This window comes from Poecilia reticulata, linkage group LG23, assembly GCF_000633615.1.
Source record: "Poecilia reticulata strain Guanapo linkage group LG23, Guppy_female_1.0+MT, whole genome shotgun sequence".
NCBI lineage: Eukaryota > Metazoa > Chordata > Actinopteri > Cyprinodontiformes > Poeciliidae > Poecilia > Poecilia reticulata.
This window is the reverse complement of record NC_024353.1, coordinates 6088996-6107006: the sequence shown is the minus strand read 5'-3', so window position 1 is coordinate 6107006 and position 18011 is coordinate 6088996. Positions and strand designations below refer to the sequence as shown.

The window sequence follows — 18011 nt, the reverse complement described above, 5'->3', positions numbered from 1 at the left end:
TGCTGCCAGCTTTACACCCTGATTACTCTCTGCAAACAGTGGATTAGCTTGCGGGTGAGCTGTTTTCAGATAAAGAGACCAATATCTCATTGGTGACTGATAACAGGACGTGATACGTTTGTGTAAATGTTAGCCGGACTCTAACCACTAATCACTTTTCATTTCAATTATAAAAATTGATCCAGGGTGTTTGCCAAAAATAAATGTACGTTGTCAAGAAAAAAAAATTTTTCAGTTAGTTTTCTCTTTATACTTAAATATTTCAGATCATCAAACAAATATGTCAGATTAAGACAACTTGTGTAAACAAAAAATACAAAACACTCCTAAAGGCCTAGTCAAAGTTTGGACTTGCATCCAATTAAATCCAACTTACACACGATGGCCTAATTTAATTTTAGAAACACTGTTAATACTGTTAATTTAAAAAAAGTTTGCAAACTAGAGTGAGGAAGAATTAATTGGTAGTCAGAATAAACACTTAATACAAAGTTAGAGGGGAGTGACTAATTTCCACAAAGGGCCAGGTTGGGTTGAATTCCTGCTCCCCTCCCCCCCCAGCCTCACATTATAATAATACATAAAACTAATTTAAAAACATTATTTTGTCTTTTTACAAACTGGACTGTAAGCAGTATATTCACATTCTACAATATGTAAAGCTGTAGCCCAGCTTTTCATTGAATCTGCATGTAAACACACTGACCAACTCGCTGCATCACAAGAGGAAGTGACACACTGGTGCAGGAAGTCGAGAACAGGGGAGGTGTATTCCCAGGGCCCTGTCCAGCTCTGCAGCTGGCACACACACTGACAACTCGCTTTCAACGACCGAGACCTTTAGGAGCCATAAAAACTGCTGAGTAGAGCCGGTAGATGCTGGGCGTATAGATAATCCCTCTAGAAGTGAGTAGGTGAAGGTTAGAACCCGTTCTCATTCCCCCAGTGAACACTTCAGTTTGAAGAGCTTGATTTCCATCTATGTGTGGCTTTAACTGCGTCTCTGTCTCCCCCTGCAGGGCTTGAGGAACAAGCCAAAGAAGACTGGACATCTCAAACCAGATCTGATAGATGTGGATTTAGTCAGAGGTGACGACAGAAACTGGAAACACTCGGTCACAGCGTTCTGTGCTTTGCTGAAAGACGATGAGCTGAAACCCGTTTGGTTCTCAGGTTCGGCGTTTGCCAAGGCCAAGCCAGAGAGTCCGTGGACATCCCTGACCAGGAAGGGCATCGTCAGAGTCGTCTTCTTCCCATTCTTCTACCGATGGTGGATTCAGGTCACCTCCAAAGGCATTTTCCTTCTCCTGTTGGCTCTGTATCTGCTGCAAGGTAGGACTGACCTCATTTCTCCCCAACATGCTAAATTAAGACCAATAGTGTAAATTGCACATGGCTCAACAAATGTCTACAGATGCCTGTTGAAATTTAGGACCCAAAGTTGATGTCAGATATTAGCTAAACTCGTCTGGGCCGGGGCTGAAGAGGGCATGTTGACTGACCTAAATTGAAACGGAGCAGCACTCTGGCGGTTTATAAGACGATCCCACTGCCGTGGTGTGAAGCACGGTGGTGGTTCAGGCATCACGGTACGGGGGAGTTTCTCACTCTGACCTCTGATCTCATTCTACATGTCACAGAGCAGTTTAACTACATTGCGATACTTGAACATGATACCTCATGCAGGAGAGGAAATGTCCTTAACATCAAACATTAAGACCAGCAGCATCTTGATTCCAAACCAGAATAAACGGTAGAGAGAATCCAACCTGATCAGCTTTACTCAATAAAAACCTTTCAAGGCGATGACAAAAATGCTGTTTGACGTAAAACAGAGTAATGCAGAGGAACTGGAGAGTGTAGTCTGATCATCCGGGATGGAAATATCTGCCTACTGCCAGATTTCACTTCTTTTTTTAAACCCTCTGCTGATGTTTTGAACACAGACTTAGTTCCTACGTCAGGTTTACAGACTGTTTTAGTGTCTCCATCCAGCTATTAAGGTCAACCAAACACACCAACATGAAGGGTTTCCAAAAAACTTGGCTGGACAAAGTAAATTGTTTCTTTTCATTGTTTCCTCCCAAACATTATGCTCAGTTTAACTGTGACAACAAAAATAAACGGTATACGTTTCTTTACTTCAATGACCAGTACCATCAGTACTTCCTGCAGGATTTTATTTGCAAATATCTGATCAGTCAGATGCTGATTTAAAAATGTCCCTACAAGTTTTCTCATGTAGAAAAATCCCCCAAAAGGAAGGAAAGACGCAAAGAAGGAAGGAAAAGATGAGTGAAGTTAGAAAGGAAGGATGCAAAGGATGAAGGGACAGGAAGAAGAGAAGCGGGATAAAAGGGCACAAAGGAGGCTGGACAAGAGGACAAAAGTAGCAAATTAAAGTAGAATGAAGATGGGAAAGGGAATAAATCTTATATATATATATATATACACACACTCCTAGCTTATCCATACATTTAAAACATATTAAATTTCACACTTCAGAAGTGTGTTTATAACCCTTCATTAACTTTAGAGACCTGTTTTTGATGGAGGCATTTCTAGCTGCCAATTTTGATGAATGGGCTCCAAGTTCAAACTATTACATGTGGACAGTTGGATGGACTTTTACTGCCCTGATGGAGATGATTGTGGCCTAAGAAGGACCTGGACCAGACTAATCGTTGTTTGTCCCTGGTTCTCCTCAGTGGCAGCAGTCGCCCTGTATGTGTCCATCTCTCAGCCTCATGGGATCCCAGCCACCGAGGTGTTCGGAGCCATCTGGCTCATGTTGCTGCTGGGAACCGTCCACTGTCAGATCGTCTCCACCAGGACCCCCAAACCCACCTCCAGCAGCGGGGGGAAGAGACGCAGGTGAGCTGCTGAAGGGATGTGGCGACAGAAAGGATTTTAAATGAAATTAGAAGGAGAAAATGACCAATTTCAGCTGTAAGTCATATTTAATTTATCAGTAAAGTGATGTAAAGACATCTGTATCTGATAAAGAGGTTAAAAACATGAATCTTGACTTGTAGTGGTGTGCTTGTTTGCTGTGTTTGGAGTGTTTCCAGTTTGTTGGCTTCATGCTCGTCGGCATGCTGCTGCCAGTTTTCCGACCCCAGAAGAAAACTGGTCCTTTGTTTTAGAAGAGTTTGGGGGATAAAACATCTGTCTTTCTTTAGCGGTTTTTAATTCACTTGAAGGACAGCCAGAGGGGATCAGAGCAGAATATAACAAGATTTGAAGCCAGTTTCAGTTCAGTTCATTAATACAAATGCATCTCAGTAAATCAGAGTATCATTGAAAAGTTGATTTTAGTCAATTTAAACATGTATAAATGCATTAGAGTGAAATATTTGAACTGTTTGTTTCAGTTAATTTAGCTGATTGCAGCTGAAATAAAATCCAAAATTCAGTTTCCTGAGTAATAAGACCAAGTAATAAAACTTATTTGTTGCCCGTTTCTGCATAATCAGTGACTCGGGTCACAATTCACACCTCGAAGATCTCCTCCAAATATTAAAATGTCTTGACAATCCCAAGGCTGCAATTTTCACTGTTGGTAGCAAAACGTTTCCTACTAGAGTTCTTCCTTCCACTCAACTTCCCAACAACATGCTGTGAAATCATTCTTTACGGCCTACCATCCTTGAGGATGTTGATGATTCTATGCGCTTTTTGAGCTGCTTAACCTTGAGTTTTTCTTGATTATAAAACTATCAGAAATATAACTGTGTTATTTAGCTAAAGGAGTTTAACTTTTCAATGATATCCTTATTTACTGACATGTTACTGCAAGCAGGGACTTTTTATAGAGGTAACATCAACAGTAAATCAAACCTTTTCTTTTCTCCTATCAGTGATCATAATTATCTTGACTTTAAAATGAGAAAATCATATTTCTAGATCTGTTCAACATTTTCTTTGACCTGAGTGGCTTTTTTTTTTAAATAATTTTTTGAAAGGGTTAATTCTGCAACAGTAGAGAAAATAAGCATTTAAAACTTCATCTATCCACTTTTATGATGCTTTGTTTTAAAGAGTTCATTAAAATATCTACTTTTGCAGAATAATAACACCAACGTGAAGGTTTTATTTATTTTTTTTTAATGATTTAAATCCTGTCTCAGCCTTATCCTGAAGACTTTCCCGTCTCTGGCCTCTTGGTTTTCTCTAAGTCTCTTCTCTAATCTCCGTTCTTTCCAAACCAAAGGAAGTTGAGGAAGGCATCTCAGATGGAGGTGCATAGGGAAGGAGACGGGTCTAGCACTACCGATAACACACAGGAGGGGGCGCCACACTCTCACTCAGCCAGCACCACATACAGCCTGGGCGCTTTCTTCCAAGATTTCTGGCATGATATCTGTAAAGCTGGGTGTGTATTTTCATTCTCCTGGTTCCTGTGATGAGACAATGCAGAGAGACGAGGCTGTGCTTTCAGGAAAAGAAGGAAAAATATATATCTGGTTTAATTTATTCACACAAAATGCAGTTTATTAAAATGTGAAATTTGGCAGTAATGTGTAAAGTTTAAGCTGAATAAGAGCCAGCCTTGCCTCAGACTTTACTGTGCTTCCTCAGCTGCAACATCCTTCACTGTCGCCTTGAACCTTTCTGAGAAATTAAGTCTTAATTCAGCTGATCTGAAACCAAAGTTTCTATTTTTTATTTCTATTTTATTTGAGGAGCTGAAGGATTTTGCAGCTAATTTTGTTGTGATTAATCTGCTGATTACGGTTGTGTTTAAACGAAGCATGCTTCCTTCCATGTTTTCCCTCTAATAAGATTTCAGTCTTGGGTTATTTTATGCATCAGTGTCATTTCATCTTCATCTAGTGAAAAGAAACTTGAACATCTCACTCGATTTTCTTATTAAAGAGCATATAACATACATTTTTTAAAATGCAAAAGAATTGTAAGAAGAAAAATATGAGCTTTAGGCATTTATTTCAGCTTCCCAAGCTTTTGAATGTTTTAGAAAGTATCTGGAAATGTGCGCTACAATAACGTAAAAATCGAAGCATCCTGTCATGTGACTCGATCTCAGTAAGTTTATAAACGGCTTTTACAACAAGAAACATCAAAGTCACTTTATACTAAAACATATTGTGGATGGAAGACGACTTCACTTGGCTCAGGCACAAAGAAAAAAAGACAGCGTTTTTTTTACCTAATAATTTTATATGCTGACAAATAGCTTAATAGTCTCACTGTTTAATATCTTTAAACATGAGATGACATTTGATGGTCAAATGTCATCTCATCCTCACATAATAGTGATTTATCTGCTTTAGGGAGCGTTACTTGAGATAGGAGAAAATTATTTTGTGTTTTTAGCATTTTTGGCTATAAAAGGTTATATGCCCTTTAATAATTCACTTATCTATTCACCCATTCCCAAAACCAATTTTTAACAAGTTTGCTACAATTTAATTTGTTCGTATTTGCAGCATGTGGACTCATCTCCAGTTCAGTATAAACACATGACCCTCTGTATTGTTGACGTTGTGTTTAATGCACCCTATAAAGACCGAATGACGCCCGATCTGCTGACTCTGGCCACTCGCTTCCCTTCCTCTGTAGATGTAAGAAGTCCAAGCTGTCCATCGATAAATCGACAGAGACGGATAACGGCTACGTGTCTCTGGATGGCCGGGTTACCAACCGCAGCAGCGAGGAGGGGCTTCAGCTGCCAGAGCAGAGATGTGACCTACTGACCCGGCCAGACGAGGCGTGCTGGACCCCTCACATCCAGCCCTCACACTCTCACGCAGCGCACAGCTCAGGGCTGCTCATGGCAGGCGGCAATAAGGTAATGACTCAGAAATTCACTCGACTTTGTTAGTTTTACAAAAAAATCAGGGAACATTTCTCACTACTTTAATTGTTTGACTTTTAAGGAGCCTGCATCTGATGAAGCATCTAGCGAGGAGGATCCTGAAGCATCCTACAGCGCCCTCCGCAGGGCGTCCGAGAGAAAGAACAGCGACTGCACACTCAGAAACCGCAAAAACACACATCTTTACAAGAAGCACTACGCTGTGGAGGCAAGCCACGCAGTCTGATTAAAAGGAGAAAACCACGCAGAATCTGCTTCTTAAAAATCACAACCCTTTGTTTTCGCCTTTCAGGACGTTCCCAAATCCGGCACCAGCTGCAGCTCCAGATGTTCCAGCATGAGAACCCAGGACTCTGAGAGCACTCGGCATGAGTCGGAAACAGAGGACCTGATGTGGGAGGATTTCCTGCACTGCGCAGAATGCAGGTCGTCCTGCACCTCAGAGACAGGTGGGACGGTTCAAACATTCAGGGGAAACTTTGGGCTCCAGCATGATTGTTTATGCTGTGATTGTTGTTTTTGCAGAGGGAGAAGGAGGAGGGGCATCTGTATGTCCTCCATCTAAGAAGGAATACAGAGACGACCCTTTCCATCAGGTGTGAAAGCATGTAGTCCAGATGTTTACAGCTCAGCTTGTTGAATTTTATGCCTTTTTTCTGATGTTTTTGAAGAGTTTGGCATTTTAACTCTTATTTAGGAGGATGGAGGAAGATCAGCATAGTAGAAATCTGGTCTGTTATTTCTTTTAGATACTGAGCTTTTTATATTTAATAGAATAAGAAATGACTTCCAGAAACTACACTCTTTTTCCAATCTGTGTTCTTTCTCTCACCAAGCATTGAACATGTTTGATCCTTTATATTTACACTCCCTACAGAAAAAACCTTAAGTTGGTCAGGACTCTGTTTATCCGTGTGTATTTTTTCCTTCCACTCAACTTTTTACATATATGCTTGGATGTAACTCTTTAAACAGCCAACAATGAACTTAGAGGATGCCTGCTGCACAAGTCAGTAGTCTTTCCAGTGACTGTGTAGGCCACAACAAAACATTGTGTATTAAGTGTTTTATTCTCTTGGTAATATTTACATTTTCTGAGTTTTGTGTTGGTCATCGGTTGTTTGTTTTTGCTGCAGAGTCATATTCCCTGGCTGCACAGCTCCAACCCCGGCCTGGAGAGGGTGAGCGCCATCGTTTGGGAGGGAAACGAGTGCAAGAAGGCCGACATGTCTGTCCTGGAGATCAGTGGAATGATCATGAACAGAGTGAGCGGCACTTTGAGTATCTGTGGGAGGAGATTAACGTTTTATTGAGTCATCCACGCCGACACTGCTCTCTGTGTTCAGGTGAACCTCTACACTCCTGGTATTGGCTACCAGGTCTTTGGGAACCTGGTCTCAGTCACACTTGGACTCACACCGTTTGTCTACAGGTACTGCAAACTCCAACGTTCCTAAAAATCATCTCATGTTGGAAACGCTCCTCATTTCCATGTTTCCTCCCTCCACAGGTTGATCCAGTACTGTGACCTGGATCAGTTCACCACGCTTTCAGCCAATGAGATTCTCTCTGTTGTTTTGGGGGGAGGCTCTGAATCTGATGCCTTGGTGATCACCATGGTGACGCTCAGCTTCCTGGTGCGTGTTTGCCTTATATGGCTCTTCTTCTTCCTGCTCAGCGTAGCAGAGAGGACCTACAAACAGGTAAGAGGATGAAATCCTGAATAATTTCCGATCAGACCCAGCAGGTGTTTGTAGCTCCTCTGATCTGCGGATTTCAGAGGCTGCTGTTCGCCAAGCTGTTCGGTCACCTGACATCGGCCCGCAGAGCCAGGAAGTCTGAAGTCCCACATTTCAGACTGAAGAAAGTTCAGAACATTAAGATGTGGCTGTCGCTGCGCTCCTACCTCAAGGTACACCACTAATATTAGCACATATTCATGATATGACCTCCGTCTTATTGGAAGACGTGATACAAATCTGAATGAATTTGCAGAGACGAGGTCCTCAGCGCTCGGTGGACGTCATTGTGTCCTCTGCCTTCCTCCTCACTCTGTCAGTAGTCTTCATCTGCTGTGCCCAGGTGAGAAAATTAGACTTTAGACAAACTTAAGTTATAGAATAGGAGCCCAATTGCTGTAACAGCATCTAGTTACAGTAATTCTAGTCTAGTCTTCTACTCCACCAACCTGCCTCTTCATCTTCTTCCAGCTTCTCCACGTCCATGAAACGTTCCTGGAGTATCACTATAACTGGGAGCTGGTGATCTGGTGCACCAGTTTGTCTCTGTTCCTGCTCAGGTTCGTCACCCTGGGCTCAGAAACCAGCAAGAAGTACAGCAACACCTCCATCCTGCTCACTGAACAGGTATAATGCAGACTGCAGACGCAGCAGGGGGTTTTGTTCCCACAGTCACGTTGACCCGTTCTGTCTCTCGTAGATCAACCTCTATCTAAAGATGGAGAAGAAGCCGAACAAGAAGGAGGAGCTGACGCTGGTCAATAACGTTCTGAAACTGGCTACCAAGCTACTCAAGGTGCCAACTCAGCCTCATAACTCATCTTAGATGCAGAGGGTTTGGATTTCTCACTCTGCCGTCTGATTTTTCTCTCCGTCCAGGAGCTGGACACTCCGTTCAGGTTGTACGGTTTGACCATGAACCCTCTGCTCTACAACATCACCCAGGTCGTCATCCTGTCTGCTGTGTCAGGAGTCATTTCTGACTTACTAGGATTTAATCTCAAGGTAACAGCAATAAAGTCCTACTAGCTGTAGAGTATTAGAAATAATTTGACTTCTATTTCCAAAACTATTCTATATTGCAGGGTTTTGGTTTTTTTGTTGTAATTCTGGTAAACTGGTGCTGCTTTAGCTAGGTCACAGGAAAGAGCTGGATGGATGGTTAAATTGTTACAGATGGATGATTCTGTAACAATTTAAATGACTTTTCCGTATTTTAATAGGGTTTACATAATTAATATAATCTCAAATGTTTATTTTCCTGCACTAGTTTTGGATGGTGCAGAGAAACCAGATTATTTGTAGACATCAAACCACTTCTGGCATTACACTGTCAGGATATTTGACCAGTCTTCTTCATATCAAAGGTGGAGTCTGACAGGTTAACTGAACTCAAACAGTTTGATCCAAATTGAACCTATTTGTTTGTTAATATGAACATATTTTTTCTCTGCAACTTATTTTATCAAAGATTAGTGCGTAAATCTGAACCTGTGTTCAGTTATTTTTATATTTTGCATTATTAGTCAATGCAGGAAAAGTAACTGTTCAGATGTAATTATGAATATGTAAATTTCTGGTGAAAAACCAAAAAAGCTTTTAATGTAAGGGTAATAATAATGCCTGCATAGCCAATAGTTTTGATGTCTAACCTGTTTCCTCCTTCTGTTCGCAGCTTTGGAAGATCAAATCATGACAATAAAGAGAAACTGCATCTCAGTCTGGACATATCAGTTTCCTGACCTTCAATGTTTTCACTTTGTGCAATTCAGATTATTTATTTACCCTCTCAGTGTTTGTACTTAAGTTTTGTTTTAATTCTACGTTGTACAACATTTGTGTCCTGTAACACAAGACAAAGCTATATTTGCCTTCTGGAAAACATGTTATGAACATAAGATATGTTCTCAGCTGCACGTTACTTTTCTTCTTTTTTTTTTTTTTTTTAGCTTGAAGGCAAAACATGAAGGGGGTGACACTTCTAATGCTGTTAATGGTTACATATCTGCAGCAAACAGTTTAAACCCCACATGTAGACATTACCTGGTGACGGTGGTGGCGTCGGCTGGTGTTGCTGAGAAAATAGATCCGTGACTTGTTCTCACCTGGCAGAACACGGCAGCACTGCAACAAACAATCATCGATTAAACCCAGATTGTTTCAGGCCTCAGCAGTATTTACAGCAATACATGTGTAGCTTAGGACAAATAAAAACAGAGTGTATGCTAACAAGCAGCGAAGCCTTCCTGACGTTTTAGTGTTTTGTATAATTTGTAGATAAACTTCAGCTGTTTCATTCTCCTGAGCACTTCGAGGTTCTTGAACAGAGAGTTGGTTACTTTTAAAAGATGCTGTTTTATCTTGTTCAGTGTTGATCAAAGGCATTTTTATATACTTCACTGGATTTCACAGATCTCTCTGCCGTACAGTAGGTCTGAGACAACGCATGTTAGTAACGTCTGTATGCAAATGAGAAATATGCACTTTAACATCAGATTTTATGGGGTAGAAAGTTACAAATGTTTTTGTGGTCACATTTCTATGTACCTCACTTGTGTTGGAAGTAAATGCTAGCTAGCATTTTCCTATTTTGACAATTCAAATCATTCTCTGAAGGAAAATCCTACGTGGTACGTAAAGTTGTGATTAGGATGCTGACATAAAAGAAGCCTCAAAACAAGTTCGAGTTGTAAAGTTACTAGCGTTATCACTTATGTCTCGAGAGCATTTGAGGAGGAAGACCAAAGCGCTTATTTAATTGTTTTTGTCTCTGCTGGGAAAAGAATGTATTTTTAGCATTATGCTTTAAAATTTATTTATTTCCCTTCAGAAATACTTTGAGTATTGTTTGGTTTTTATTGACATTTGTAACGGCTGTTTATTCTTTACGTTCTGAAAGCAGAGGCATGATTTACTGTTTTGAAAACATGATTTATATGAAAGTGACTAAAGGTATCAGACTATGTTGTAATGCTCTTTTTCAGAAAGTCTGAATATTTAGCTTTTTTTGTGTCTGAGGTCTTTTTTTTTTTTAAGAAAAATAAAAAATATTATTGAATTTCTGGCTCTGTTGTTTTTTATAACGCTATAAAACGCTGCACAACGAGAAGAGGTGACCGGACCCTGAGGAAGATGGTGGAGAAGGACCGATTCCAGACCTTGGGGGACCTGCGGAACCAGTGGACTGAGTCTGGAGTAGAAACATCCAGAGCCACCGTGCACAGACATGTGCAGGAAATGGGCTACAGGTGCTGCATTCCCCAGGTCAAAGGTCAAGCCACTTTTGAACCAGAAACAGCGGCAGAAGCGCCTGACCTGGGCTACAGAGAAGCAGMACTGGACTGTTGCTCAGTGGTCCAAAGTACTTTTTTCGGATGAAAGCAAATTTTGCATGTCATTCGGAAATCAAGGTGCCAGAGTCTGGAGGAAGACTGGGGAAAAGGAAATGCCAAAAGGCCAGAAGTCCAGTGTCAAGTACCCACGGTCAGTGATGGTCTGGGGAGCCACGTCAGCTGCTGGTGTTGGTCCACTGTGTTTTATCAGGGGCAGGGTCAATGCAGCAGTTATCAGGAGATTTTGGAGCTATCAGGAGATTTTGGAGCACTTCATGCTTCCATCTGCTGAAAAGCTTTATGGAGATGAAGATTTCATTTTTCAGCACAACCTGGCACCTGCTCACAGTGTCAAAACCACTGGTATTACTGACCATGAAGTATTGCTGTGCCCAATTGGCCTACCAACTGTACTGACCTGAACCCTTTGGAGAATCTGTGGGATATTGTGAAGAGAAAGTTGAGAGACGCAAGACCCAACACTCTGGATGAGCTTAAGGCCATCGAAGCATCCTGGGCTCCATAACATCTCAGCAGTGCCACAAGCTGATTACCTCCATGCCACGTCGCATTGAAGGCTGCCAAAGGATTCCTGACCAAGCATTGAGTGCATAACATAATTATTTGAAGGTTGACTTTTTTGGTATTCAAAATTTTTTCTTTTATTGGTCGGATGAAATATGCTAATTTTTTGAGACAATGATTTTGGGTTTTCATGAGCTGTATGCCAAAATCATCAGTATTAAAACAATAAAAGACCTGAAATATTTCAGTTGGTGTGCAATGAATCTAAAATATATGACAGTTTAATTTTTATCATTACATTATGGAAAATAATGAACTTTATCACAATATTTTTTAAATGTATTTATTTCCCTTCAGAAATAATGTCCATTATGAAGCATTATGGATCATTTGAGGAAATTTACGACAGCATGCTGTACTGTACATCATCCTATACTTTCTTTTTAGCTCCTTTTCAACATATGTATGTGTCATTTATGGTAATTTTGCAAGTCATCCTATGGAAGAACATAAAAAATGACCTCAAACACCGACTAATTTTTGCACTTTTTCAACGTCATACTATGACATACTTTTTCAACTATGACTCTTTTTTGCACTTTTTCGACGTCATATGACTAATCTTTTCACATTTTACGTCGTCATATGACTCTTTTTTGCACTTTTTCGAAGTCATACTATACTATGACACATTTTTCCACATTTTGAGGTCATACTATACTATGACTCATTTTTGCATATTTTCGACATCATATTATATACTATGACTCATTTTTGGTCAAATTTTTAATCATAGTAATTTTTCCATATTTTCGACATCGGCTCAGTGACATTCTTATCTAGTTTGTAGAATCACTGGCACCATAGTTTGTATGGCAATGGATGATTACAAAAACATTTGTTTTTTAGGGACTACAATTGTCTGAATAAATGAAATTGATTGATATGGCGTTCAAAATAGGAAAAAATGATAGCACAGTGATCCAGGCACGTGGAGGGGGCGGAGGGTGCTTGAGCACCCGCCCCTTTTGCTCCTTGCCCCCAAGTGCACTTTTGGTTAAAATCTTTTTTTTTTTTTTTTCGTTGGTATTATTTCCTAAGCCCTCTTCTGACACATGAAAAGATGTACTAAAATTTGCTTTTTTGTTTCTTTTTTGTATAACATAATAAGCCGGTCACCTTGTTACCTTTGACCTTTTTACCCATGACGCATGACGTTGCCTCTCTGCAGTTGCCTCTCGCGCAGTGAGACAAGGCGGCTAACTGCGGAGCTCAACGTAGCGAACGTTCCAGATTACAGAACAGTTTTTGGTTAATTATAAAAAAATGTTTTTGGTGAATAAAGTGGAGTAGACTTGCTACTTGTCAGATGATGGACAACGTTGAAGTATCGTTTCTGCTTCAGCTCGGAGTCGCGGTTTAAGCAGAGAGGTAATGAARTACAACAGACACYGACRGGCCTCTGCGTCTGCCTTTCTCTGAAGAACTACTGAGCGGGAGGAGACAGCCAGGTGAGGAAAAACTGCTTATCTATCGATTCAGTATTTTTATCATACAGACATTAGGCTGTTGTTGTTGTGCTATTAGCTAGTTGCTAGCTAACGACTTTGCTAGCAAAGCTAGATAACTAAAAAGCTTCTTCCCTGTATCTTTAATGATATCAGTCATTCTTCAGTATTGCTGAAGTTGGTTTCCATTTCTAGCTTCCAATAGCTAAAGGGCGATTCCACTTAATTTGTCACGACCTTCCGCATCTTTAATCGACTCTAGTTTAAAAACTACTACAACTAGACACTTGAAACTTGGACTGGATTATTCTCCGCTTCTGATTTGTGAAAACTCAATAAAGTTCGATTATCACAATTTTTTGCATCTCTTTCATACTAGAACTGCTCTAATTAGAAAACTACAACACCGAGACACTTCAAACTTGGACTAAATTATTCTGCTCTAACAACAGAATATTTATAACCATGTTTGCAATTTGTGAAACATTTTTCTGATTTGTGAAAACTCAATAAAGGTAGATTTCAACATTTTTTTGGAACTCTTTCATACTAGAACTGCTCTCATTAAAAAACTACAACACCTAGACTCTTCAAACATGGACTAGATTATTCTGCTCTAATAGCAGAATATTTAGAACCATGTTTGGGATTTGTGAAATTTTTTTCTGATTTGTGAAACTTCACAAAAAGGGCAATTTTGCCCTAATTTTTGGTCTCGATCACACAGGAGCTGCTCTAATTCCAAAACTACAAGACCTAGACCCTTCAAACTTGGACTAAATTATTCTGCTCTAATAGTAGAATATTTAGAATCATGTTTGTGATTTGTGAAACTTTTATCTGATTTGTGAAACTTCAGTAAAGGGTGATTTTACCACTTTTTGGCATCTGGATCACCTTAGATCTGCTGTAATTAAAAAACTACAACTCCTAGACACTTCAAACCTGGACTAGATTATTCTGCTCTAACAGCAGAATATTTAAAACCATGTTTGGGATTTGTGAAACATTTTCCTGATTTGTGAAACTTAACTTCACTTAACAGACCCCTGCAAAGGTTCTTTACTTCCAACAGCCAGCATGATGGACAATAACTCGTTGAAGGATTAATGAGTTACAACAGGGGTGCCCAAGTCCAGTCCTCGAGAGCTACCATCCTGCAACTTTTAGAAGTATCCTTACTCCAGCAGACCAGGATTAGCTCTAAAGAGGCCTGGTAACGAGCCACTCATTTGATTCAGGTGTGTTGGAGCAGGGATGCATCTGAAAGTTGCAGGATGGTAGCTCTCGAGGACTGGACTTAGGCACCCCTGAGATACAACAACATTTAATTTCCTATTGGGATTAATAAAGTGGTTTTGAATTATAATTGAATTTGAAAAAAAAAAAAACTAAAAAAAAACCGCATGGAACAGGTGTGAATAATAATCTGATCTTTAGTGAAGTTTAACAAATCACATAAAGGTTTCACAAATCCCAAACATGGATTAAAATATTCTACTATTAGAGCAGAATAATATAGTCCAGGTTTGAAGACTCTAGGTGTTGTAGTTTTAGAGCTGGAGCAGCTCTCATGTGACCAAGATCCAGAAAACGTCTGAAATCAACATTTATTGAAGTTTCACAAATCAGAAAAAAGCTTCACAAATCCCAAACATAGTTTCAAATATTCTGCTATTAGAGCAGAATAATCTAGCTCAAGTTTGAAGAGTCTATGAGTTGTATTTTAGGAACTGGAGCAGTTCTAGTGTGATCCAGAGGCAAAAAAAGGTGAAAATCGACCTTTATTGAAGTTTCCCAAATCAGAAAAAGGTTTCACAAATCACAATCATGGTTTCAAATATTCTTCTATTAGAGTAGAAAAATCCAGTGCAGGTTTGAAGTGTCTAGGAGTTGTCGTTTTTTTAATTTGAGCAGATCTATGATGATCCAGATGCAAAAAACTTGTGAAAATTGAAATTTATTGTGTTTTCACAAATCAGAAAAATGTTTCACAAATCCCAAACATGGTTATAGAGATTCTTCTTGAAGACGAGAATAATCTAGTCCAGGTTTGAAGTGTCCAGCTGTTGTAGTTTTTTAATTTGAGTAGATCTATGGTGATCCAGATGCCAAAAAATGGTGGAAATTTAACTTCATTGAGTTTTCACAAATCAGATAAAAGTTTCACAAATCACAAAAATGGTTCTAAATATTCTGTTCTTAGTTGAGAATAAGCCAGTTGAGGTTTGGAGAGTCTAGGTGTCGTAGTTTTGGAAATAGAGCAGTTCTCGTGTGACCAAGATAAAAAAAAAAAGTGGTGTAATAGCCCTTTTTTGAAGTTTCACAAATCAGAAAAAAGTTTCACAAATACCAAACATGGTTTTAAATATCCATCTTAAAAAAGGAGAATAATCCAGTCCAAGTTTCTAGTGTCTAGGAATTGTATTTTTTTTTATTAGAGCAGTTCTAGTAATGAAAGAGGTGCCAAAAAATCTTGAAAATCTAACTTTGAGTTTTCACAAATCAGAAAAATGTTTCACAAATCACAAACATGGTTATAAAGATTCTTCTTGAAGCGGAGAATAATCTAGTCCAAGTTTGAAGTGTCTAGGTGTTGTAGATTTGGGATTAGACCAGTTCTAGTGTGATCCAGATGCCAAAAAGTGGTAAAATCACCCTTTACTGAAGTTTCACAAATCAGATAAAAGTTTCACAAATCACAAACATGATTCTAAATATTCTACTATTAGAACAGAATAATTTAGTCCAAGTTTGAAGAGTCTAGGTCTTGTAGTTTTGGAATTAGAGCAGCTCCTGTGTGATCGAGACCAAAAATTAGGGCAAAATTGCCCTTTTTTGAAGTTCCACAAATCAGAAAAAAGTTTCACAAATCACAAACATGGTTCTAAATATTCTACTATTAGAGCAGAATAATCTAGTCCAGGTTTGAAGAGTCTAGGTGTTGTAGTTTTTTAATGAGAGCAGTTCTAGTATGAAAGAGTTCCCAAAAAAATGGTGATAATCTACCTTTATTGAGTTTTCACAAATCAGAAAAATGTTTCACAAATTGCAAACATGGTTATAAATATTCTGCTGTTGGATCAGAATAATTTAGTCCAAGTTTGAAGTGTCTAGGTGTTGTAGTTTTCTAATTAGAGCAGTTCTAGTATGAAAGAGATGCAAAAAATGGTGATAATCTACCTTTATTGAAGTTTCACAAATCAGAAAAGGGTTTCACAAATTGCAAACATGGTTATAAAGATTCTTCTTGAAGCGGAGAATAATCCAGTCCAAGTTTCAAGTGTCTAGTTGTAGTAGTTTTTAAACTAGAGTTGATTAAAGATGCGGAAGGTCGTGACAAATTAAGTGGAATCGCCCTTTAGCTATTGGAAGCTAGAAATGCAAACCAACTTCAGCTTCGTTCCATAATGGATATATGTCTTCTAATTTGCTGCATAATGTACATTTCATTTATTCTGGCGTTAGGTAAATGTATCTTGAAGGAGAATAACACTTAAATAAAAGTCCAACAAGGATATTCATTTAGAATTAAAAACAACTCACCATGAATTACCATGATAGATATAATGAATGTAATAAAAGTGTGTCATTAATGAAGGGGAAAAAACTCAATCCAGACTTTAGGGTCTGGTTCGCAGAGTACGAAGTTACATTTTTTTCCCAATTATTCAATGAAAAAAAAACTAACCTCAGTTAATTAAGTAAACTAAAATTGTAATCAAAACTTTTGGAATTGTAATGATTCCTTTTTAAAAAAAAAAAAAAAAAAAAAAAAAACGCCCAAAAAAAACAAGGTTTTGTTTAAAATCCTTTTTTTAAAATTACATAGCTCATTTTTACCAAACATAAACATTTATTTGCACACATCAGAAATCTTTTGTTGTGATTTTAGGCCCCGCCCACGACGTCATGTGAGAATGACGAGCAAAACTTTGAGTCACAAACAAAAACTTGGCAAGAAAAGATTTCTGACAAGCGCAAATAAGTTTGTTTTGCAAAAAAAATAAAAAATTACTTCATGAGTCAAAAATGTGTGATTTTAATTTAAAAAAAAGTTTTTTAAGCAAAACTCAGTAGGCTTTTCTCATGGTGGCATGCATTAACAATTCAATTTTTGCTTTTGTTCTTTTTTCTGCAGTTCCACGTTAAAGTTTGATGCAGCTCTGCTTTCCTCCACTGCAGCAAACAGGCAGCTCTTTTTTATAGATTAAAGTACACTAAAGGGTTGCATTGTGCCTTTGTTTCTATTTTTAATAGTGTAATTCTGTAAAGACAAAATATGTCTTGTTTAGCTCTGATTTACATATCTTGCTAAATTGCGGGTTTGAATATTGCAATACTTTCCTATAACAAAGTAGACCTGCAGAAAGAAATTACTAATAAAATATCTTACACATCCATAGTGTTAGGCTCTATATAGAGATGTTCGTTAGCTTTGATTGTATATCTCACAATTTTGTAATTTATCATTGTTTACTTAACTCTGAAAGCTGAGAGGCTTTGTTAATAGCCATTTTTGCCAAAAATGACTCATTTTTGCACATTTTTGAGGTCAGTTGAGCTGCAAAGTATTACAGCTCAACTGTCGACTGTTATCGTTCCAGTCGAGGTAAACGAGTCAGCGGTGTGAAGGTGTAGTAATGTTATTGTCTGTGTGCTGTACTTTTGAGCAAGGCGGAAAAACTGATTCAGTAGATTGATAAAGCGTGAACTTGTTTCTGTGTGCTGTTACAGATGTTGTGCTGGTAGAAACATGGAGATACCAAAATCCTCAGACAGAGCAGAGCTGGAAGAGACAACAGGCCTGGTGGAGGTAACAGTCAACACTTTTATCCTGAAAAATGTTGCATGTCTGGATGAGTTTCTGCTGATTTTGGTGCTAAATTCTCTGCTCTTGCGTGCTTTTTAAATCGCTCTTTGAATTTATTTATTTATTTTCTTAAGGATGGTGATTTGCCTCAAGGTGCCGAAGGTGGAAAGGTGGATCCTCGAACACCGAGGAAGAGCAGTTCCTCCCGCTCTTCCCGTAAGAGTTTCCGTCTGGACTACCGACTGGAGGTAACGA

The 18011-nt window shown here is 38.9% G+C and overlaps 2 protein-coding genes across 5 annotated transcripts in view; both read left to right on the top strand.

The window, feature by feature from the left end:
• phtf1 (putative homeodomain transcription factor 1) overlaps positions 1-9535 on the top strand; it is a 38703-nt gene extending 29168 nt beyond the window's left edge. For 3 of the 4 annotated variants that reach the window (XM_017302909.1, XM_008400751.2, XM_008400752.2), the window contains 17 exons: positions 1020-1089; positions 1174-1332; positions 2709-2874; positions 4214-4375; positions 5584-5812; positions 5901-6047; positions 6132-6288; positions 6365-6435; positions 6976-7104; positions 7186-7271; positions 7350-7542; positions 7620-7751; positions 7835-7921; positions 8050-8205; positions 8279-8374; positions 8458-8583; positions 9254-9535. In XM_017302909.1, coding sequence (XP_017158398.1) covers positions 1020-1089; positions 1174-1332; positions 2709-2874; positions 4214-4375; positions 5584-5812; positions 5901-6047; positions 6132-6288; positions 6365-6435; positions 6976-7104; positions 7186-7271; positions 7350-7542; positions 7620-7751; positions 7835-7921; positions 8050-8205; positions 8279-8374; positions 8458-8583; positions 9254-9274 — 2187 coding nt within the window. In that variant the 3' untranslated portion in view covers positions 9275-9535. The remainder of the gene's footprint in view (positions 1-1019; positions 1090-1173; positions 1333-2708; positions 2875-4213; positions 4376-5583; positions 5813-5900; positions 6048-6131; positions 6289-6364; positions 6436-6975; positions 7105-7185; positions 7272-7349; positions 7543-7619; positions 7752-7834; positions 7922-8049; positions 8206-8278; positions 8375-8457; positions 8584-9253) is intronic. The other variant, XM_008400753.2, reaches the window with a different exon arrangement.
• An 8122-nt stretch (positions 9536-17657) lies between these two features.
• Positions 17658-18011, top strand: part of LOC103459310 (N-acyl-phosphatidylethanolamine-hydrolyzing phospholipase D-like) — a 2841-nt gene continuing 2487 nt past the window's right edge. The window contains exons 1-2 of the mRNA XM_008400777.2: positions 17658-17759; positions 17891-18004. Of these exons, the coding sequence (XP_008398999.1) occupies positions 17700-17759; positions 17891-18004 (174 nt within the window). The 5' untranslated portion in view covers positions 17658-17699. The remainder of the gene's footprint in view (positions 17760-17890; positions 18005-18011) is intronic.